Here is a 25314-nt window from a genome sequence, read left to right as displayed (position 1 = left end):
TCAAGTATGTTGGAGCTCTCTCCTAGGCGGTCTGGGATACAGGTAGGGTGCTGTACAAGCTGCTCTAGGTCATTAAGGATAGAAAAGATGTAGGCTTGTTCACCAGGTGGATCAGTGAAAGGCGAGGAGAGCCAAAGGTGGTGGTGAACATTGAAATCTCCTAAAATGGAGATTTCAGAGAAAGGAGAAATGGATAGAATGTGTTCCATCGTGGAAGTAAGATAGTCAAAGAATTTTTGATAGTCAGTAGAATTAGGGGATAAGTTAACAGCACAGATATATTTAGTCAGAGAATGACAGGAAAGCCGAAGCCAGAGTGTAGAGAATTCAGAAGAATCGAGTTCAGGAACAAGAGAGCAAGATAAGTCGTTGCGTATATATACACAACAGACACCTTTGGCTTTGAAATGAGTATAGAGAAAGTAGGAGGATACAGAAAAGGGTTTGCTGTCAGTTGCCTCAGACAGCTGAGTCTCAGTTAGAAAGAGAAGGTGAGGTTTAGAGGAGGAGAGGTGGTGCTCAACAGAGCGAAAGTTAGAGGAAAGGCCGCGAATGTTGCAGAAATGAAGAAGAAGTGAGTCAGACAGAGGTTCCAGGCAGCTCAAGTCATCACCGGGGGACTCCGAGGCTGAATGTTTGTGGGGGCTCCCATTGCTGGACAACATTGGAGAATTCGGACGAAATATGGTAAAAGTATGGGGAATGGTATACAGGGCTGACCTATTGAGATTCCCAGACTTTTGGGGTTCCCGGACTGGTCTTCCCCCCCTTTTAGTCCGGAAAATGGAGGGTCGAGTGTATATGCTTTCTTCTTTTGCACCACAGCCTGTCTCACCTCTTCATTCCACCATGCTGTTTCTTGCACCCCGTTTTGTCTTCTCTTCACCCCACACACCACCTCACATGCTGCACAGATTTCTTCTGTGAAAATCTTGCACACACCTTCCATGTCCCTCATTTGCCTCAACCCATAAATTATTAAACTACCCCACGCTTACCACAAAGCCTCTACTTGCGGACTTTCTTTCAACTCTTTCAGAAGCACTTTGGTTACTTGTATCTCATTCACTTTCACCTTCACCATCTTCTCCTTTACTCTGAAAATCCTTGTAGAGTTTACTGGTATTCTCAAGGATGGTTAATTGGTCCACAGCTATATGCTGACAGTTCAAGCCATTAAACCAGATGTTTGAGTTTTTTCCATTTTAAAAATGTTTAGATCTTTTACATTGCTGTCATGCCTTAGCAGTTAGTGGGGAACTTGACTGAATAGCATCATTAACTTTTTCTTTCTTCTTAACCTGTACCATGCTGAGGAAAAATAAAATAAAATAATAATACCCCTGTATGCTGGCTGTTTTTTTTTTTTTTTTCCCTAGCTGAATGAGCTCAACTCATCAATATAAGATTCCAGGCACTAATAAAAGTAATCAACAAAGCCAGAAAGATGGTTGAATCGAGTCAGGTTGGTGCCACTCGACCTCTGAAATATTTAAGGTTACTGAGAGAGCAGAGCATCTGTGAGCCTGTGAACTGATTTTGGATTTTTTTGTGGGTAAATGGGCTTAATACATCAATATAAGATCCCTGGCACTAATAAAAGTAATCACCAAAGCCAGAAAGTTGGTTAAATCGAGTCAGGTTGGTGCCACTTGACCTCTGAAATCTTCAAGCTTACTGAGAAAGCAGAGCAGCTGTTGGCCTGTGAAGACTGTCACTCACCTACCATGCTCCTAAATCAGTGTTGCAAGTGTGGCAGAGAAATGTCTTAAGTTTGCGATGTATGTTATTACCTTCTACTTTACTTTGGTTGCTTGCAATGACTTTTCGGTGCTGTAGGACGTACAGTAGATCTACGTCACTGGCGTTTCTGAAGGGAACATAGACCTATATTGCTAGTGCGGTATGGGTTAACGGAACACACTGTGGATTCACACTCTTGCTCACATGTGGTATAATCTGTACTGCTCCTATGTTTATCAAGTAACACCAACTTTTCAATTCAAGTTATTACTTTTTTCTTTAATTTAGGCACTTTACCAGATCTACCAGTACTAAGCTTGGATTAAGATGGTAAAGGACCTCTACTTCCACTGAGAAGTATGTGGTCACAAAACTTCTCAGTACAATACATAGATGATCACAATACGATCGCATAAAATGAAAGGATGAGTCTGGTACTGTATGGGCATCAGACTGGGAGATACCTAGCAGGTGGAAGCAAAAATTTTCATGATAAGAATTATCACTCATTTTGAATTTATGTTACGGCTGAAAAACTGTGAATAATCAAGTTGGCAAACAAGAAAGCAACAAACTTTAAGGAATTACTGTTAAAAAAATAAATAAATAAAAGAGGCTTCAGAGATAAGTTGTCAGATAACTTCAGGGCATTAATGTTTAGAATATGAAGGCAACATCCCATCAATAATTTCCAGACAGACAGACAGACAAACTGCAAGCCATTCTCTGATTACTTAAATTTTACATTATCCACTAATTATGATGACACCTTTACTCTCTCCTGGTAACTCCCCATTATACAGGGTATGTATGACATACATAAGAACACAAACTTACCACAAACAGAAATACGACACTGTAATGAAGTATTAACCCCTAAACCATGGGGCATCACATTCGTGATGCTTGGCCACAATGGATCATACCACGGGGCATCACTTTTGTGATTCTGTGTTATTTTGAATTCTCCTGGGCTTACAAGTGGTGGCTTGTATCATCTATCAGTACTGCCAATGTCCAACAATAGTCAGCACTCCTAATCTCATCAGTACTCCAATCCATTGTTGACAATTTAGCCATTTTTCCCCGTTCTTGACTCCCCTCCCTACCTCCCCTCCATTACCCTCTCCTCTCACCCGCCCAGCCGCGCTGCGCTAAGCAAATCTTCCCCGGAATTTTCCACTGACTTCATCCATTGAAATAAGCCCTATGCCCTATTCTTATACAAAATAATATATACAAAAAAGAAATAAGGTAACTGATAGTGCCACACACCTGTAATTGGCTAATTATCACCTGACAACACCTCACGTGCACATGTTCGCTAATCTCCCCCGGTAATTTCCCCTTGAAATATGACGTATAATCTATTCTCATAATAAAAATATATATAAGAAAGGAAGGGAGAAGCCTAAGTAATATTTACATTCACCTGGAACTACCTATTTTTTTATGTACTGTTGATATTTCCTACAAGTCACTTCATAGCATGTAAATTAGCTGCTGTAACCCTACTGACATTGTCAACCCTTGCCTGCCCATATACGCCGCATCATTCAGTTCTTTGTCGTCCTCTGAGGTGAAACCATGTTGCACTTGTGCCCCGCCATTTCTGCCGCTTCTGCACCCATTACAAAGGCCCCTCTGACCTCTACCCCTAGAAAAACCGTGTGAGAAGCAGTAAAGGACTAAGTGACTCAGCAATGGAATGTCAACTGGCAGAATTATCAATAATAATGATAGATAGTGACTTTGATCCTTCGGGTATATCGTGTGATGTGCCTGGGGAGGAAATCGTGACAGAAACTCCTAGTAAGAGTGCTTCAGTGTCCCAAGTTATCCTTAGCTCCAAGGGAAAGGAGCCCTTAGTGCAGCAAGGGAAGAAATTTGGGAAGGGAGTGAAAAGGCGGCGGGTTAGCCCCGGAACAATGGCCCTGCGTGACCCAGCCCGCCATGAGTCCCGAGGTGAATCACCTCCCCGTTCCCCCAGCCCCACTTCACTAACTTCTTCCTCATCTTCAGTGGAATTTTCTCCTGAGTCTTCGTCGTCGGAGTCTCCACCAGCACCTACAGTGAAGGCAGGCTGTAGAGGAAGAGGTAAATCCCTGACACGTAAAAGTAGAGTAAGGACTGCTAGTGCTACAGGGCAACCTAGGGTTAGTGAGAGTAACCTTGAAACTGCCCAGTCTGCCTCACAGCCACCCTCCACCCTCACCCACCCTACACCACCACGACAGGGAATCCTGGATGCCTTCGTGTGGATGGAAGGTTCCGATTTCATCCCTGAACATCTTCATTTCGACAAGAGTTCCTCAGGGATACAGCCTGCCTTCACTCTTGACGAGGATGCTGAGTGTGTGGACTTCCTTTTGGCCTTCCTCGATGACGAAGTCATGCAGCACATATGTGATGAGACTAATAGGTACGAATCACGTGCTGCAAGTGCAGCGAAGATGCAACAGTGGACCGTGCTGGGAATGCAGGAGCTGTATGTGTTCTTTGCCCTCATGCATCTCATGCCACACTCAAAGAAGCATGAGTTGGAAGAATACTGGTCCATGGACCCCTTACTACCCTCACCCACCTTCAAGAAGTACATGGCCAGAGATCGCTTCCGGAACATCATGGGAAACCTGCACTTCGCCAACAACGATGTACCTTCCCAGACCAACTCACTCTGGAAGATCCGGGAGATTCTGAGCAGAATGAAGGATAAGTTTATGTCATTCTTCCACACCTTTCAGAAGGCTGTCATAGACGAATCCTTGGTTTTGTTCAGAGGACGTCTTAGGTTTGTACAGTACATTCCATGCAAACACCGCTTTGGAATCAAGTTCTTTGTACTGTGCGACTGTAAGACGGGTTACATCCTTGACTTCGTCATCTATTCAGCCAGCACTGTCGATCTGGACAGAACACACCCCCTTGGCTTCTCAGGCTGTGCAGTGACAGTGCTGCTTGGAAGGTATTTTGGTGGGAATCATGTGCTGTATACTGACAACTATTATACAGCACCGAAACTTGCTAAATACCTTTCAGAGCAAGGCATCGGCTCCAGTGGCACTGTGAAGAGCAATCGTGCCCACTTCCCCAAATTCCCAGAGGCAGGGCATTCGCAGCGAGGAGACGTGCACCTACACAAGCTGAGAAGATGCTGGCAATACGGTGGCATGACAAGAGGGTCGTGCACATGCTCACCACCATACACAAGGGGGAACTGAAAGACAGTGGGAAGGTCGACCGTAGGAGAGGCGAACCTGTGAGGAAACCAGATGCTGTCATAGACTATAATATCAACATGCAGCTGGTGGACAAGTCCGACATGATGACTGGAGAGATCGACTGCCTCAGGAAGAATACTAGATGGTACAGGAAAGTTTTCTGCATCTCATTGACATGACGATGCTGAACGCCTTCATCCTGTACAAAATGAAGGTAAAGCCACCCAAGTCCTTCTCCCTGAGGTTGTTCGCCAGGACTTGTGTTCAGCAGCTGCTTGAAAGATGTGGTAGGGTGACAGCAGCAGCTCCAAGGCGCCATGCTGTAAGATTTCCCAACAGACTTGAGCAGAGGGCGTACATGGATCGGTACAGACTGGTGCAAATGCCTGCCACAACCAAGAGGAAGGCTGTGATCCGCAGGTGCCAGGTGTGTGCACATACCACCCAATGGACACCTAAGCACAAACGCACCTCTTGGCAGTGTGCTGAGTGCCAGGTTCCCCTCTGCGTTACCTGCTTTTTTGATTGCCACAGCCTGAAGCAGTTCTAAAAGTCTATCCACTATCTATCTACTGCCAGACGCCATAATCCCGTAAGGGGTGGCCATTTGACTTTAAGTTAATTGTTTTACGGGGAGGGGCACTAACCCTCCACCAACCCACTTGTTGACACGTAGGGAGCACGTATGGTTTGGTTATATGGTTACCACCCAGCGCTGTAAATGGTTTCTTGGCTTACAGGAAACCATTAGGCTTGTCACTCAATGTAAAGCCACCTGTAAAGGAAAGAAAAGCAATAAGAAGTGACAGGAAAGATGGGAGAAATAGGAAGAGAAGGAAGAGAGGAGGGCAGGCACAGAAAAAGAATGATAAAGGCTAAGGAAGGAGTAGGCAGCACTACATCAAGTGAGTGGATGATGGTTGCCACCACCTACAACAAAGTTCTGAAAGTGCAAGTGGAAAATGTAAATAATGTGTAAACAATGTGTAAATAGCAAGTTTTTTTTTTTTTTTTAATGTGAGAAAGAAGGAACCGAAGGCCATGAGCCCGCAGTAACAGTTCCCTCCAAGAGAAAAACAAAATACAATAGAGAGCCAAATTCAAGATCCGATCATTTTGAGATGCCTGGACACACTGCATTTGAAAGACTGGAAATCATAGGCAGCAGGAAATACAGACAGAGGGAGACAGTTCCAGAGCTGACCTGTTGCATAAATGAAAGACTGGAAGTAACGGTTAACTCTTGCATTAGAGAGTTGGACAGAAAAGGGATGAGAATTTGCTGCCAGACAGGTGCTACGCACCCGTCGTAGAGGTGGAGGAATGCAAGCAGACAGTTCAGAGGAGCAGTGACCATTAAAGTAGCGATAGAAAAGAGATAAAGATGCAACAGTGCGGCGAAGAGACAGAGGTTGAAGGGAGTCAGTAAGAGGAGGAGAGTTAATGAGACGAAAAGCCTTTGACTCCACCCTATTGAGAAGAGCTGTATGTGGGGAGCCTCCCCACACATGAGAGTTGTACTCCACACAGGGACAGATAAAACCCCTGTATAGAGTCAACAATTGTGCAGGGGTAAAGAAAGAGCGGAGTCGGCTTAGCACACCCAATCTCTTGGAAGCAGATTTTACAAGAGATGTAATATGATCTTTCCAAGATAAGTCCCGAATAAATGAAACCCCAAGCATGTTCAAGGATGATGCAGGATTAAGCTGAACATTATTAAACATTAGTGGGTATACCTGTGGAAGATTTTGTCACGTTGATACGTGTAAGAACTGAGTCTTAGATGCATTAAAAACAACCATATTATTTTTACCCCAGTCAGAGATATGAGCCAAGTCATACATTAGTTGTGCCATAGCCTCATCCCTTGTTTGTTGAAGTAACTGTTGAGATGGGCGTTGCGGGAACCGAATGGAAAGGTGAAGGGTGGAGTCATCAGCGTATGAGTGGATAGGGTTAGATGTACAGCTTAGAAGATCATTGATGAATAAAAGGAAGAGAGTTGGTGATAGGACAGAGCCCTGAGGAACACCACTGCTGATAGATCTAGGAGAAGAATGATGGCTGTCTACAACAGCGGCTACAGAACGACCAGAAAGGAAGCTAGCGATGAAGGCACAGATAGAAGGATAGAAACCGTAGGAGGGCAGTTTGGAAATTAAAGATTTATGCCAGACTTGATCGAAAGCCATTGAGATGTCAAGTGCAATGGCAAGCTTTCGCCAAAGTCCCGAAAGGAGGATGACCAGGAGTCTGAAAGGTAGGTGAGAAGATCGCCAGTGGGCGTCCCTGACGGAACCCGTACTGATGATCGGAAAGAAGATTGTGATAGGAAAGATGCCTTAAAATTTTTCTATTGAGAATTGACTCGAAAACTTTTGAAATACAGGACGTTAAAGCAATTGGACAATAGTTGGAGGGTTGGGAGTGGTCACCCTTCTTTGGGACTGGCTAAATGAGAGCAAACTTCCAGCAAGAAGGAAAGGTACAAGTTGACAGACAAAGGCGAGAGAGTTTGCCTAGGCAGGGTGTAAGCACAGAAGCACAGTTCTTGAGAACAACAGGAGGGACCCCATCAGGCCCATATGCCTTGTTAGTATTGAGGCCAGTGATGGCAGAAAATACATCAACTGAAGAAATTTTAATGTCAGCCATGAGGAAGTCAGAGGGGGGAAATGATGGAGGAACAGCACCGGAATCATCTAAGGTGGAATTGGAGGAGAAAGTCTGTGGGAAGAGATCTGCTTTACCAGTAGAAGAAATAGCTTCAGAACCATCAGAGTAGAAAAGAGGGGGGAAGGATGATGAGGTAAAGTTGTTAGAAAGATTTTTGGCAAGGTGCCAGAAGGAGCAGGAAGAATTTGAGTTGAAGAGTTGAGAGCATTTAGTATGGATGAAATTATTTTTAGTAGAGCGAAGAACAGACTTAGCACGATTCCGGGCAGAAACGTAAAGATGATGTGATTCAGGGGTGGGTTGGCTCCGGTACCTTTTGTAGGCCCTCTCCTTGTTGTGGACAGCATTAGAACAAGTGTGATTAAACCAAGGCTTTCTTGCGTTAGTCAAAGGATATGAGAAAGGAATGTATGCTTCCATGGCCGTTAACCTCCGTAATGCGCAAGGCACACTCAGATGGCTCCCGGCCATGGAAGCAATAATCATTCCAGGGAAAATCAAAGAAGTACTGCCTGAGGGCCTCCCAGTCCGCGGCTCCAAAATGCCACAGACGACGTTTCCCTGGAGGGTCCACAGGCCGTACCGGAGTGATAGGACAGGTTAAGGTAATAAGGTTGTGATCAGAGGAGCCCAACGGAGAGAAAAGATTAACCGAGTAAGCAGAAGGATTAGTTGTGAGGAAGAGGTCAAGTATGTTGGAGCTCTCTCCATGGCGGTCAGTGAAAGCAATGGATGTAAATACGATGGAACAGCGTAATGTAGTTTTATAAGTTACCGGAAGTGACAGTGCATAACATAGTGTAAGTAAAACAGAAGTGTATATAGTGAAAATACAATAGAAAATGTAAATAGAAATGTAAATAATTAGTAATATAAGAATATGAGTACAAATACTTGAAGTTATGACAGTGAAAGTGAAACCCTGGCTCTCTATGTATTTTACTGAAAGAGAAATTGAATGCCTACAGTGACAATAAATAACAATTACTGAAGGAAACTTATGGATAAAGACTGCAGATATATATAAGTGTTATATAGTAACAGGAATATAAAGTGTGAGTGTTTTTATGAATAATAAATGACAGAATACCAGCAGGGAACGAGCGCAATTGGAAAGCTCGTCCGCGCTCATAATTTTCATTGCTTTCACAGTGTTTTTTTTTGGAGTATGGATTCCAAACTATTTGAAAATCATAGAATAGAGTTTCTAGTGATAATATCAGGCTGTGGTTTTCATATTATGGGGTGTCGGGAAGTGTAAAGTGGAGACTTCGTTACCCAACTTCAGAAGTCTCCACAAGTCCTACGGTACTCGACGAAGGCTCAACAAACATCCCAGGAGAAAGCTGAAGGTATGTGCCATATGCACATTTAATCATAGTATTCTAGGACTAATAACCGATTTTTGGCAAATATTTTTACAAAGTCTGTTGGAGCGCGAATATCCTCGAGGGACAAGCAAGGAGCGCCAAAAAACCCCCGTGGTTTAGGGGTTAAAAGAGCCTTCTAGGCCAATGACAGTACGGTCCACAGTGTCATACTGTGGTGGACCAGCAGAAGAGAGTGGTGTGGCCTTACCTCAATATGAGTTGTTCCTGGTGTTTGTAAGTCCACCTGTATCTCTATGTTTAGCATCTCTGCTTTGCTCAACTTTACCTTCAGACAACACAACTGTAAGGCTACATATATCCAGCATATCATATTCTACTTGTCTATCTGCCCATTTGTCTATAGCCTGATGCCTTAATTGCAGGGGGAGAGGCCATAAATGAATTACCTCCATGTCATTCTGTTCTTTACCATCAGACTGCCCTCTCCAGTTCACACATCCCTCACTTATATACCTCTCAACCCAATCCCACCATCTTATCTTTGATCTCTGCCTTGCCCCCCCCCCTCCCCTTCCACCTCACTCACATACATTCTCCTAATCTCTCTCTCTCTCTTTGTCCATTCTCTCCACATGGCCAAACCATCTCAAGGTATTTCTCTTAATACTTCCTGCACACCCATATCAACAAACTGATTATTAATAACATGAATCAATACAGCATCTACTACATGTATGTTAGACAGGAGAGTAGGTAAGCAAGGGAGATACCAACCTGATGAGTATCAAGTGCCAGGTGATCAGCAGTGAGAAAAAGAGGATCCAGTTCTACATCACCCAGGCTGTTGACACGCATCATCACTGTTGCTGCTCCATCATCTCCCTCCTCACCACTACTGCATATACACATAAAGTATTGATCTGTCAGTCATGAACTCGATCCCAACTGTCAAAATCGTAGTCATTACCACGTTCACCCCCAGTAAGTAAAGTGGATAAGATCCATTAACAAGATCAGTGTCAAGCAAAATTCTTCACACATCAATTTACTCACAAATCAAAGCTTCCAATTCCTTGGCTCTACCTCACAGGCAGTGATCCCCACAAAAATGTGCTGCATAAGAGTTAGTCCCAATGCTTGGGAAACAGACCATTCTGCTGACTATCAAGTTAAAAAAAGGAGTACAAACTTTAAAATGTGCATAACTACACATACCGGTATTTCATATACAGTATTATTTTTTCTTCCACACTTTTCATACCTTGCTTTTTTCACATATTCATTTACCATATCCACCCATCTTCTTTGCCTTTCAAGCCTCCTTCCACCTCAAACTTACTCATATACTGTACAAAATTTATCACACTATTCATATACCTTCACTCTACATAACTCCATACCATCCAAACATCTATCTATCTATTGCCAGACGCCTCAATCCCATTTGGGGTGGCCACAAACAAATTGCCTCCACGTCACCCTGTCCCCCGCCATTTCACTGCCCTGCTCCCAACTCACACCCCCCCTCTCTCATATACCTCTCCACTCCATCCCTCCATCTCATCCTTGGCCTCCCCCTCCCTCTTCCCCCCTCCACCTCACTCACATACACTCTCTTCGTCAGTCTCTCACCCTCCATCCTCTCCACATGTCCAAACCACCTCAGTGTGTTCCTCATAACGCTTCCGATCACATCCACATCCACACCACAACGCTCCTTTATATCCTCATTCGTCAGCCTGTCTCTCCATGTGACTCCACAGGCTCCTCTTAAATAACTCATTTCCACTGCTCTCACTCTTGACTTGTGTCCTTCCAACTACGTCCAAGTTTCACTTCCATACGTTAGAGTTGGTATCACAATACTGTCATGCAGTAACTTTTTCACTTGCATGCTCACTTCCCTGTTTCTTATCACAGCTTTCAAAGAACCAGCAACCTTTCTTCCCTGCTGTACCCTTTCAAGCACTTCACCCTCCAAACCTCCATCCTTACTCATCACACTACCCAAGTACTTAAACGTACTCACATTTTCCAATTCCTCACCATCCAACCTCGCTGTACATTCATTGACTTCACCTCTCTCAAAGACCATCACTTTACTCTTCCTTACATTCACCTTTAGATTCCGTTTCTTACACACTCTCCCAAACTCATCCACCAAGCCTTGCAGCTCCCCTTCGTCTTCACTCAACAACACAGTATCATCTGCAAACAACAGTACAGGGAGTTTCCAAACACTATCCTCTCTCACCAGGGCCACTCCAACATCCACTACCCTACCTTGTACTTCTTTTATTACCCCATCCATATACAGATTGAACAACCATGGAGACATGACACATCCCTGTTTCAACCCAACCTTCAAAAAGAAAAATTCACTTAGTTCACCATCCACGCGCACTGCAGCCTTAGCACCATCATACATACTCTTCACAGCATTCAACAACTTCCCATCTACTCCATATATTCTTAATACTTTCCACAATCCTTGTCTATCCACCCTGTCATATGCTTTCTCCAAATCCATGAAAGCTGCATACAATTTCTTTCCCTTCTCTAGAAACTTTTCCACTAAAGATCTAAGAATGAATATCTGATCTACACAACCTCTTCCCTTCCTAAAGCCTCCCTGTTCTTCTCCAACTAATTCCTCTGTTCTTTCTCTAACTCTGTCAATAAGTATTCTACCATACACTTTTCCTATTATACTATGAAGACAAATGCCCCTATGAATACCACACACTTCTTTTTCCCCTTTTCCTTTGTACAAGGGAATAATTATACCTGACTTCCAATCATCCGGGACTCTACCTTCCTCTCAGGCCAATCTGCACATCTTCCACATCCATTCTACCACTATCTCTCCCCCAACCATCCAAACATAATTTCTTATGTATCTGATCAACAGACTTTATTATCCCACCTCCACATAATCAAAACTCTAGCAATGAAGAAACACCAACATATTCACTTTCATGCACAGGGCAACATAACACTGGTCAGAACACTACACTATATTACAACTCCCTACCCCTCCTGACATTCACCCATCAGAGATATCCTCAAATAGAGCTGATCAAGTTCATCTAGCTATGCTCAAATCAGGACATCACCCAGCCCTCAGTTACCTGTTTAGATCTGGGCTAGGTTGAATTAGATGATACATACCATTCTAGTAGAATAGGCCCAAACAACATGACACATAATGGAACACTGCAAAGCACCTATACTTTTATGCAAGGATACACTCAAAGGCTTTATACATACATATATATATATATATATATATATATATATATATATATATATATATATATATATATATATATATATATATATATATGTATACTGTATATAAATATATATATATATATACACACACACCCTGTAAATTGACTTAGGACCTACACACAGAAATTGCTATGGGAGAGTTGTCTGTCTTTGCTTTGTGTTTCCACCTCTACCAAGTGAATTTTTTGGGCAAAAAGTAACTGACAACTCCTCTGGTGTTGGAGGGAGGTGGTGAAACACTCAGCATGTCAGTGCTTGCCCAGAGGCGAGAGGGGGAGTATATGTTCCCATTGCTCCGAGCTTGCACCTCCCTCCTTTTTTGTATGCATTACTGTTTGCCCTGTTATTTTTCTAGAGTCGAGTTGTCATGCCTGGAAAGCACTGCTCAAGGGATGAGAGGGTTCGTATCACTGCATGGAGGCAGGATAATGTCCCTATCAATATGATTTGTGAACTTACTGGACGCACAAAGTCAACCACCATGAAGATTCTTGCTGCAGCGTGCGGCCTGCCACCTGATGTAGTACCAGAGCACAAGCATGGCGGTGGAAAGATGAGGATGACTTCCAGAGGTACAGATACGCTTCTGAAGAGGGAAGTAATCAAGAATCCCCAACTGACAGCAGCATAATTGAAGAAAATGCATCCCCAGCTGTTACAAGACGTCTCAATTCGAAGTATCCAACACCGCTCGCAGAAGAAGCTGGGTTTGCCAAGCTGCACCGCAGCCAAGAAACCGCTTCTCACTGACCGCATGAAGAAGCAGCGCATTCAGTTTGCCAAGAAGTATGCACACTGGACATTGCATGAGTGGTGAAAAGTTATGTTTCCGATGACAGCACATTTCAAGTGTTCCAGGTGCATTCTGCCAAGGTTTGTCGTCCTGCCTCCCATAGTCAATATGACCCTGCTTACACAATGCCAACTGTTAAGCACCCACAATCAGTAATGGTATGGGGGTGTTTCTCAGGTAAAATGGGAAGAGGAGGCCTCTACTTTCTTCCTAGTAACTTGATGATGAATGGTGGCTGGTACATTCAAGTTCTGAAAGATCATTTGTTAAACTTTTTTGCTATTCATGGGTGTGACTTTTTCGTGCACGATTCAGCTCCATGTCACAAGTCAAGAAAGGTGCCAAAATGGCTTCAGGATACTCGGATTGAGGTCCTCGACTGGCCTGGCAAAAGTCCGGATCTAAATCCAATAGAAAACTGCTGGGCAAAGATGAAGAAAATCATGGCAGAGAAGAAGATACCCAATTTGGAAACCTCAAGACTGAGCTGACAAATGTTTGGTGGAAAGAAATGTCCTTAGATTACTTTAGAGATCTAAGTGATACCATGCCAAAATGCATCAACGGGTCCTGAAAAACAAGGGAAACATGATTTCATATTAATGAATGGCATTTCATGAACAAACGTTGAGATACTATGATTTCTCAGTTTTTTAATACCTTGTGGGGGTAGGTCCTACGTCAATCTGCGGTAGCTGTATTCGTATACATGTATGAGAGGCTACCCAAAAGTTCCAGAAATTTGAAAGCAGGGCAGAAATTGCTTGTCATATGGTGTGTGGAACTGTGGATGCTAGATGGCAGTGAACGCACCCTTTGTTTGTTAGTGAGTTACGTGGCATTGTGCACGGTGGATGCATTCACCGCATATCTGTGATTTTTATCATTCTGTCTAGGTTAGTTTGTGAATTTTGTGATCTCAAAAATGGAGGATGTGAAAGAGCAATGTGTGTGCATCAAGTTTTGTGCGAAACTCAGGAAGAATGAGGCACAAATTCATAAAATGTTAAAACAGGTACTGTATATGGTGACAATGTTTTGATGGTTACACAAACATATGACTAGTTTAAGCGTTTTAAAAACAGATGAACGTCAACAGATGACAATGCATGTTCTGGTTGCCCTTCCACCAGTTCAATTTCTGACAATGTGGCCAAAGATCAGGCAACCATCCTTGAACATCGCAGGAGGTCTATCCACAATGGTTGTGACATCGTTAGCCTATTGTATGGAACTTGCCAATGCATTTTGTCTGGAGATGGGAGGCACAAATGTCCAAAAAAGTGGCGACAAACAAATGGGTGTTTCACCATGACAATGCACCCTTGCACACAGCCCTTGCTGTTCAGCAATTTTTGGCATAAAAAAACATGCCAACTGTTCCCCACCCCCTGTATTCATTAGATCTGCCTCTTTCCAAAAATGAAAATCCAGCTGCAAGGACCAAGATGTTACACCACTGAGGAGATCAAGAAGAAAATCGCAGATGTTCCTGAAGAAGCTGATGCTCAATTCAGAACACATTCTATTCTGGGAGAAGCACTGGGATCGATGTCTGCGAGCCCAAGGAGACTAACTGAAGGGGACTGTGGTGAGTAGGACTTGATGCAAGTTTTTTTTCCTTCTGCCAAATTTCAAGTCAAGAACTTTAGGGTACCACCTCATCTGTGTGTGTGTGTGTGTATAACAGTATATACTGTGTGTGCGTTTGTGTGTATATATATATATATATATCTATCTATAGCCCGACGCCCTAATCCCGCAAAGGGTGGCCGCAGACAAAATGCCTCCAAGTCACTCTGTCACCCACCATTTGACTACCCTCCCCCCAACTCACCCCCCCCTCCCTCATATACCTCTCAACTCCATCCCTCCACCTCATCCTCGGTCTACCCCTCCCTCTCCCTCCCTCCACCTCACCTACATACATCCTCTTAGTCAGTCTTTCATTCTCCATTCTCTCCACATGTCCAAACCACCTCAGTGTATTTCTCCTAATCTTCTCAACCACATCCACATCTACCCCACAACGTTCCTTCACTTCTTCATTCGTCAACCTGTCCCTCCATGTCACTCCACATGCTCCTCTCAAGTAACTCATTTCCACTGCTCTCACTCTTGACTTGTTCCCCTCTTGCAAGGTCCACGCCTCGCTTCCATACGTCAGGGTAGGGATCACAATACCATCATGCAGTGACTTCTTAACTTCCATACTCACCTCCCTATTTCTCATCACTGCTCTCAGTGTACCAACAACCTTCCTTCCCTGCTGTACCCTTTCACATACTTCATCCCCCAAAGTTCCATCCTTACTCATCACACTACCCAAGTACTTGAATGCACTCACATTCTCCGTATCCTCACCATCCAACCTCACTGCACACTCTGTGACTTCATTCCTCTCAAACACCATAACTTTACTTTTGTTTACATTAACTTTCAGCTTCCTCCTCCTACACACTGTCCCAAATTCATTCACCAAACCTTGCAACTCCCATTCATCTTCACTCAACAATACTGTATCATCAGCAAACAGCAACACCGGAAGCTTCCAAATCTCACCCTCATTCATTAGGGCCACCCCCACATCCACTGCCCTACCTTGCACCTCCTTTACAACCCCATCCATATATATATCAAACAGCCATGGAGACATCACACACCCCTGTTTCAGTCCCACATTGAGATCAAAGAACTCACTCAGCTCACCATCCACTCGCACCGTAGCCCTAGCTCCCTCGTACATACTCTTTACAGCACTCAACAATTTCCCCTCCACTCCATATATTCTTAATACCTTCCACATACCTTGCCTATCTATTCTGTCATAAGCTTTCTCCAAGTCCATGAAGGCAGCATACACTTTCCTTCCCTTCTCTAGATACTTCTCCACTAAACATCTTAGAACAAATATCTGATCTACACACCCTTTTCCCTTCCTAAATCCCCCTTGTTCTTCTCCAACTAGCTCCTCTGTCATATGCCTAACCCTATCAATGAGTATTCTGCCATATATTTTACCAGTCACACTAAGAAGGCAAATACCCCTATGGTTACCACATACTTCTCTCTCCCCTTTTCCTTTGTACAGAGGAACACTTATACCTGATTTCCAGTCCTCTGGAACCCTTCCCTCTTCCCAAGCCAATCTACACAACTTCCATATCCACTCCACAACAATCTCACCCCCATACCTAAGCATTTCACCACACACTCCATCAATTCCTGGGGCCTTTCCCAGCTTAATCTTCTTCATCGCTTCCACTACCTCCGCCCTACTGATCTCTTCCTCCCTCCTCTCATCTCTTCTTCTCCCAGCCATTCCCCAACCACTTATACTCACACTGCTCTCACTCTACATTCAACAAATCCTCAAAGTGCTCCTTCCATCTCCTCAATTTCTCTCTCTTCTCCACCAACAATCTATTATTCCTATCTTTCACTCCCCTATTATTTCCCCTTTCACACTGCCTTACTTTCTTTACCTCCTTCCAAAACAATTTCTTACTCTCCCTCCATTTCACACTCAGATTCCTCCCAAACTCTTCATCCACTTTCTTCTTACTCCCTTCACCAGTCTCTTAACCTCCCTTCTCCTGCTCACATATACCTCTCTCTTCTCTCTCTCATCTTCTCCCCTACCTCTACTCGCCAACCATTCACCATATGCCTTCTTCTTTTGTTCCACAGCTCGTTTCACCTCATCATTCCACCATGCTGTCCCTTGCACACCCTTGCATCTCCTCCTCACTCCACAAACCGCTTCACACGCTGCGCCTATCTCTTCCGTGAATATCTTACATACGTCTTCCACCCCTTCCATCTGCTCTAGCTCATACCTTCCCAATCTTTCTTCCACTATGCTCCTATACTCTGTCATTTTCTCACTATCTTGCAATTTCTCCACTCTTCTCACAGGAGCTGCTTCCTCCTGTCTTCCCCTTCGCCTCCTCAACCACTTTCTTTGCATCTTTACCTTGGCCAGCACTAAGTGATGGTCCGAGACTCCATTCCCCCACCATCTCCACACTCTTGCATCCAACACTTGTCTTCTCATTCGCTCATCCACACACACGTAGTCTATCATTGCCTTTCGTTCAACAAGTTCACCATCCATCCTCCTCATCACTTTCCATGTATACCGGTGGATCATCTTATGACGAAAGTAGGTGTTGGCTATTGCCAACCCCTTACAAGCACAGATGTCAACCAAAGCACTACCATTCCCATCTACTTCAGCTGGCACACCCCACTGACCAACCACTCCATCCACTCGTACATTCCCAACTTTGCCATTCATGTCTCCAATCAACAGCACTCTCTCGCTCCTCTCAAACTTGTCCATACATGCTTCTACTCTCGCCCAAAACTCATCTTTCACTCTTGCCACTCGATCCTCTGTTGGAGCATACACACATACAATCGCCCATGCTTGTATACCTACTTTCATCCTCACCCATACAATCCTTGCACCCACTGTTCCATACTCTCTTATATTCTCCTTCCACTTCTTGCTTATCATCAGACATACTCCCTCTCTTGCCCTCTCATTCTCACTGACTCCTGCACATATACCTACACCATATTCCCATTCTCTCACCCTTTCACCTTTCCATTTAGTTTCAGTCAATCCACATATATTCACTTTTGCATCCTCAAGCACCTGAACAATCTCTCTCTCACTTCATCATTCACTCCTCTCACATTCCATGTTCCCACCCTAAGAATGTCCTCTGTCCGTTCCTTAGTCGTCAACGTATGGTTCATCCGGGTCCGAGGCGCTTTGTTCGCTTTCTTAGTTAGTTCTTTTTACGAGGTGGGGCACTAACCCACCACCAACCCTTTTAGTCGCCTCGTACGACAAGCAGGGATACTAGGGGAGTATTCTTGAAACCCCCCTACCCCCAGGGGGGGAAAAGAAACCAACAGGTGTGTTCTGGTTCGATTCCGAGCCTCACAAACCAGACCCAGTTGTCTACCTGTGTTGGCTGTGGATGGAAGGAAAGAAGGATGGAGGAGAGGAAAGGGCAGACACCCGACAGCAGCACTACATTGAGTGAGTGGATATATATATACCAATATATATATATCCACTCACTCGATGTAGTGCTGCTGTCGGGTGTCTGCCCTTTCCTCTCCTCCATCCTTCTTTCCTTCCATCCTCTTCTGTCTTCCTTTACTTCATTCTTTCCTTGTCCTTCTGCCTATGGGTAACTCTACACTTCCTCTTCTGTCTTTCTTTCCTTCATTCTTTCCTCTTCATTCTGCCTGTGGGTGACTCTACACTGAGTGACAAGCTAAATGGTTTCCTGTACACCAGGAAACCATTTCCTGCGCTGGGTGGTAACCATATAACCAAATTATGGCGCCTGGTGGTTTAGTGAGTAATTATTGCGCTCCAATCGGATTGAGCCGGTGAAGGTTTATATCCAAGGGGTGGTTGGGGTTGATTGCTCATGTAATGCCACTCAGGGATGAGTGAGGCTGGTCACTCTCATCTTAAATGTTGGGACCAACTGCTTAGCCCCGGACTCCTACGCTCCTCATGAGGCAATGTAGGATTGGATGATGGATGGATGGATATATAGATAGATAGATAGACAGATATAGATAGACAGACAGACAGATATAGATAGATAGACAGATAAACAGACAGATTATTATTATTATTTATTCTTTTGTTTTTCCTTCCGTTATTCTATTATTGTAAAAAAGAAAAACTCAATGGCATACAAAGCCACTTACTCCACCTAGATACTATTTTGTATACTAATCAACCACAAAGACAACAGTGATGATGCAGTGCCAGGAATAAATGCCAGACACTATCAGGCTGGCCTAATAAAATCTCAAAGCTGATAAGTCTTCAATCATTAAATGTCTGTAAGTGGGAGAGCAACTGTCTTTATTCCATCCAACACCAGATGGTTTTATTTAGCTGAGATGGATTCTTGGGGGAAAGGATAATAATGATCTTTATTTTAAACTTATTTAGTGCAGCCATGTGGAGAGGATGAAGAGTGAGAGACTAATGAGGAGTGTGTATGAGAGGTGGAGGGAGGGAGGGGGAGGCCAAGGATGAGATGGAAGGATGGAGTGGAGGAGTATATGAGAAAGGGGGTGTGAGCAGGGCAGTAAAATGGCGGGGGACAGGGCGACATAGAGGTGATTTGCTTGTGGTCACCCCTTATGTGATTAAGGCATCTGGCAATCTGTATATACAGTACAGTCACTACTCGGTTTACACTGATTCGGTATACAATAATTCGCTACAACGATAACAGAAAAGTTCCACCCCAAAATCCAATTTACAATAAATTTCCCGCTACAACGATATTGCCATCGGAAAATTTCGTACAAAGCACCAGGCACACGCAAGGTGACCATCGCTTGTCTCAGGCAAGATGGCGGCCCCAGCGTGCACAGCATTGTTTTGGTTCAGTTGTGGTCCCACCACCCCTTCAAAGCCCTGTCCTTTCCACTCGTTCGTGTGTGCCCCCCAGCTACCGTCACCTCTCAGCCAAGCATCGTGCTACTGTAGGCCTATACATCGTGCAGAACCAGCCCAATGTTGCGCTAGTGTGTTTGTTGTGTTGTTGCAATGATTTACTGTACATAGTAATGATGCCTGTATTGGCGTGATAGTGTTTGTTTTGGTCTTGGAGACAAGTTGGACTGACACAGGAAGTAATTAAGGTGGGTTGTCATTTTTGTTTCAGGCTTGGGTAGGTGACTTTGGGAAGTTGAGTTGATGTAACCCCCCTTTTATAATGTGTTTCAATCTCCCGATTTACGATAAAATCATTATACGTTAAGGTATGACCTGACAACCCCATCGTAAAACGAGTAGTGACTAAATATAAATACTATACATATACATATATATAAATAAGACCTCACTATAATAGACTAATTGGGGCCCAAACCATTCCGAAAAAAGTGAAATTCCGATATAAGTGACACCCAGACTTTCCCCTGCTATCCCGGACTTTTTCCGATTTATCAGACATTAGTTCGGATCGCACTAACGGTTTTTAAACTGTTTTCACTACCACTGTGGTACTGTACTGTACTTATTATACCTTCACTACAATAATCAAATGGTATAATATATCGGTATATAATAATACTGTACTGTACATCGATAAACAAGTCTTTTTATTTACCTTATTGTGGTGAACATTGCTGAAGTGGTCAGGCAGTCTGGACTGCTTCTGGCTTTATCAGACTTTTTCCGATATATAGGAATTTGGTCTGGTAGCCCCTCGATTCTGATAATAATGAATTAAGGTCTACTGATGTCTGTTATATCAAGGTTTTACTGCGTACATATATATGCCTGTACAGTAATCCCTCCAATATCCGTTGTAATAGGACCAAAGGCATGTCTGGATATTGGTTTTGTCCGGATATTGGTCCCCAGCCTATGGACTTATACTTATGGACCCTAACCTACCCTGAATCAGAAAAACATCTACCAGTACATACCTCCCTACTGGACATGCATAGCACCTATTTAAGACCCTATTCACACCAATAAGGGACATAAAAGAGTGAAATAAATGCAAAGGAAACACAAAATTAGGTTTCAGATATGAGGTCTTTATAGTGGGAACCAGCCTTATGGACTAGTACTTATGGACTCCAACCGAACATGACTTACTGTACATAACTCTTAACCGCACATGCATAGCACCTGTTTAAGACCATATTCACACCAATAAGCAACATAAAAGAGTGAAATACAATGCAAAGGAAACACAAAATGAGGTTTCAGAGATGAGGTCTGTATAGTGGCCACCAGCCTTATGGACTTGTACTTATGGACTCTAACTGGACATGAGGTTTCAGAGATGATGTCTGTATAATGGGCACAAGCCTTATGGACTTGTACTTATGGACTCCAACTGGACATGATTTACCAACTGTACAGAACTCTCAACTGGACATGCATAGCACCTGTTTAAGACCCTATTCACACCAATAAGGTGCGGAAACAAAATCCGATTTTTGTCCAATTTTTTGAGTCTTTTGGGCAATTTGGGATAAAAAAGGTCAGAATCATAATGTCTGGATATTGGGCGACCGGATATTATAGTGATTACTGTATATATATACACCCACCGCAAATTGACTTAGGACCTACACACAGAATTGCTATGGGAGAGTTGTCTGTCTTTGCTTTGTGTTTCCACCTCTACCAAGTAAATTTTTTTAGGCAAGAAGTAACTGCCAATTCCTCTGGTGTTGGTAGGAGGTGGTGAAACACCCAGCACGTTAGTGCTTGCCTAGAAGCGAGAGTGGGCGTATATGTTCCCGTTGCTCCGAGCTTGCACCTCCCTCTTTTTTTGTATGCATTACTGTTTGCCCTGTTATTTTCCTTGAGCCGAGTTGTCATGCCTGGAAAGTACTGCTCAAAGGATGAGAGGGTCCGTATCATTGCATGGAGGCAGGATAATGTCCATATCAACACGATTTGTGAACATACTGGATAAGCAAAGTCAACCACCATGAAGATTTTTGCTGCAGTGTGCGGCCTGCCACCTTATGTCGTACCAGAGCACAAACATGGTGGTGGAAAGAAGAGGACGACTTCCAGAGGTACAGATACGCTTCTGAAGAGGGAAATAATCAAGAATCCTCGACTGACAGCAGCAGAATTGAAAAGAATGCATCCCCAGCTGTTACAAGACATCTCAAGTTAAACTATCCAACACCACTTGCAGAAGGAGCTGGGTTTGCCAAGCCGCACCGCAGCCAAGAAACCACTTCTCACTGACCGCATGAAGAAGCAGCGCATTCAGTTTGCCAAGAAGTATGCACACTGGACATTGCATGAGTGGTGAAAAGTTATGTTTTCCGATGACAGCACATTTCAAGGGTTCCAGGTGCATTCTGCCAAGGTTTGTTGCCCTGCCTCCCGTAGTCGATATGATCCTGCTTACACGGTGCCGACTGTTGTGCGCCCACAATCAGTATATGGTATGGGGGTGTCTCCCAAGTGAAATGGGAAGGGAAGGCCTCTCCTTTCTTCCTAAGAACTTGATGATGAATGGCAGCTGGTACATTCAAGTTCTGAAAGATCATTTGTTAAACTTTTTTTCTATTCATGGGTGCGACTTTTTCGTGCACGATTCAGCTCCATGTCACTAGTCAAGAAAGGCGACAAAATGGCTTCAGGATACTCGGATTGAGGTCCTTGACTGGCCTGGCAACAGTTCAGATCCAAATCCAATAAAAAACTGCTGGGGAAAGATGAAGAAAATCATGGCAGAGAAGAAGACACCCAATCTGGACAACCTCAAGACTGAACTAACAAATGTTTGGTGTAAAGAAATGTCCTTAGACTACTTTAGAGATCTAAGTAATTCCATGCCAAAACGCATCCAACTGGTCCTGAAAAGCAAGGGAAACATAATTTCATATTAATGAATGGCATTTCATGAACAAACATTGTGATATTCTATGAGTTCTGTGTTTTTTAACACCCTGTGGGGGGACGTCCTAAGTCAATTTGTGGTAGCTGTATATATGAGTGTGTGTGTGTGTATATAAATATAAAAATATATATATATATATATATATATATATATATATATATATATAAATATATATATATATATATATATATATATATATATATATATATATATATATATATATATATATATAAATATATATATATATATATATATATATATATATATATATATATATATATATATATATATATATATATATAAAGTGGATTCTTAAATTTCGATTGGGATATGTACCAAAAAACTGCATCGAAACTGAAAACATCGAAGTTTAAACTGAACTTCTTTTGGAAAAAATTAGTTTGGGTCCGGGGCCTCTGAATCTAACCACTTAAAATCATCATTTTTTGCATACACCCCCTGTAAACTTTATGAACTATAATTGTGGTTAAGTAACTGTAGTTCTGCATTGTATTGCCATACTGTCAGCAAGTGTATACTTGGTGTATTTCTGCCCTTGCCTGTATTGCCGTTTCTCCTTTGGCTGCAAAGATTTAGAGGTGCCAGGCTGCTCTTGTCCATTACCACTGCTACCCGAAGAACCTCTATTGCTAGCCATCTTGAAACAGGTAAGTTGCAGCGAAAATACAAAGAAAATACATACAACTAAATTGCAGTGAAATGCATGTCCACATATGGAAGGCACAGGATGAAAGTGCAGTACTTGGCTGTAGAGGGCTGGGTGCTGGCAGGACAGTCATAAAATGGCTGTCGACAATAGAGCATTGCCTTGCACATGGCTTGCTGTTGGTGGTGCCTACTCCCATCTGGGAGATCTTGTCCTTAAACAACATGACTATTTTTTTTCTCAGTCTGTAGTGTTCATTTCTTTGTTGCTCCTTATATTCATAATTACCGTACTTCTCTTCCTTTCAGTATTCTGCCTACTGTACAGTAGTTGCTATCACCTGTAGTTCATTTTGCTTTAGTATTTCTACTATTGATTCTCTTCCTCTAATTTCTCTTGTTATATCTTCAAGTTAATAAAGTACTGATTAATTAATAAGTATATTTATAGAATGACAGGGAATCGTCCAGGGAGCGAATTGTCCTGATGGGAAATTGTCCATGTTTTGACGGGGAACTATCTGACGGGCGAATTGTCTCGGAACCATATCATCGCATGCTTCATGTACTGTATGAATAAATGATGTTGATTTTCATTCTCTTCTTGACACATGTCATACGACATTAGGTTAGGCTCATATTTTTTCTTATAATTTTCCTTCACTTCTAGCATTTTGGTTTGCATCAAAAATATTATCTTTGCTTGTTTTGGTTGGAATCTGGCCCTGAGAGCACGTCACATACGATATTAGGTTAGGTTCATACTTTTTCTTATAATTTTCCTTCACTTCTAGCATTTTGGTTGGCATCAAAAATATTATCTTTGCTTGTTTTGGTTGGAGTCTGGCCTTGAGAGCATCGAAATACGTGACTTTGCATCGAAAAGTAAGGTAGGCAGACCACTTCACAATGCATCGAAACTTGATTAATCGAATTCTAAACTGCCGAAATTTGAGATTCCACTGTATATATATGTCTATACACAGTGGCGTACTCAGAAACTTGAATAGAGGGGGGGAGGGCCTTTTTGTTTTTTATCTTTTTAATGTGCAGTGAATGACTTTGGCTAGCATAGTGAGCCCGTACAGCTAGGGGGTTGGGGGGGACGCTGAAAGCCCCCCCCCCCCAGAAAAAATTTTGCATTTTGGCCAATTTTATGATCACTTTGTGGCCGTATGGAATCGGTATACGACATAAATACAGCATATTCTAAAGTCATTTTTAAGTACTCTGTGCCACTGAGTTACGATTCAGTCTCTCCAATAACCTTATATAGTACCATTAAAATTCAAACGCTCACATTTCGATCAAACAACTTTACAACTGTAATAAACTAATAACAATAACATTTAAAAAATTATGATAATTTAATCATTCTATTAGTCTCAATTACAAACAGTTAAAGAACAGACATATCTAACATAATTTTCTTGCTGATAATCAGTTGAAACAGATGAAGCTGATGGGCAGTTCTCAGAGCAATCAGTGGATAAAATCAGAAAACTGTCATTTTTGTGATACCACTGAGTATAATACATAAGCAGTTTATTCAGGCATGCATTATTTTAGGTGGATTTTAAAACTGTTTTTGTTGTCAGCCAAGTAGGGGGACTTTAAGTACTGTAAGCTGAGAAAGTATTATTTTAATGTTATCTGAGGAAACATTTCTCTTGTGTGCGTGTGTGTGTGTGTATATATATATATATATATTTGTGGTAGGTGGGGGCGCTCACCATCCACTCACTCGATGTAGTGCTGCCCTCGGGTGTCTGCCCTTTCCTCTCCTCCATCCCTCTTTCCTTCCATGCTCTTCTGTCTTCCTTTCGTTCATTCTTTCCTTGTTCTTCTGCTTATGGGCAACTTTATACTCCCTCTTCTGTCTTTCCTTCATTCTTTTCTCCTCCTTCTGCCTGTGGGTGACTCAAGCCAAATGGTTTCCTGTACACCAGGAAACCATTTACTACACTGGGTGGTAACCATATAACCAAATTTTGGCGCCTGGTGGTTTAGTGGGTAATTATTGCGCTCCAATCGGATTGAGCCGGTGAAGGTTTATATCCAAGGGATGGTTGGGGTTGATTGCTCGTGTAATGCCACTCAGGGATGAGCGAGGCTGGTCACTCTTATCTTAAAGGTCAGGACCAACT

General features: G+C 43.0%; 1 protein-coding gene across 1 annotated transcript in view; it reads right to left on the bottom strand.

Annotated features, from left to right (window-relative positions):
- The window catches only part of LOC145399806 (uncharacterized), a 256576-nt gene that overhangs the window by 157354 nt on the left and 73908 nt on the right, over nucleotides 1-25314 (bottom strand). Inside the window, exon 4 of the mRNA XM_080272355.1 lies at nucleotides 9749-9869. Within this exon, the coding sequence (XP_080128481.1) occupies nucleotides 9749-9869 (121 nt within the window). The remainder of the gene's footprint in view (nucleotides 1-9748; nucleotides 9870-25314) is intronic.

Source organism: Coenobita brevimanus, chromosome 50 (assembly GCF_032717465.1).
Source record: "Coenobita brevimanus isolate Jiangsu-jjx chromosome 50, ASM3271746v2, whole genome shotgun sequence".
NCBI classification, from domain to species: Eukaryota; Metazoa; Arthropoda; class Malacostraca; order Decapoda; family Coenobitidae; genus Coenobita; species Coenobita brevimanus.
The sequence above is the reverse complement of the archived record's forward strand: the minus strand, read 5'-3'. Positions and strand labels throughout refer to the sequence as shown.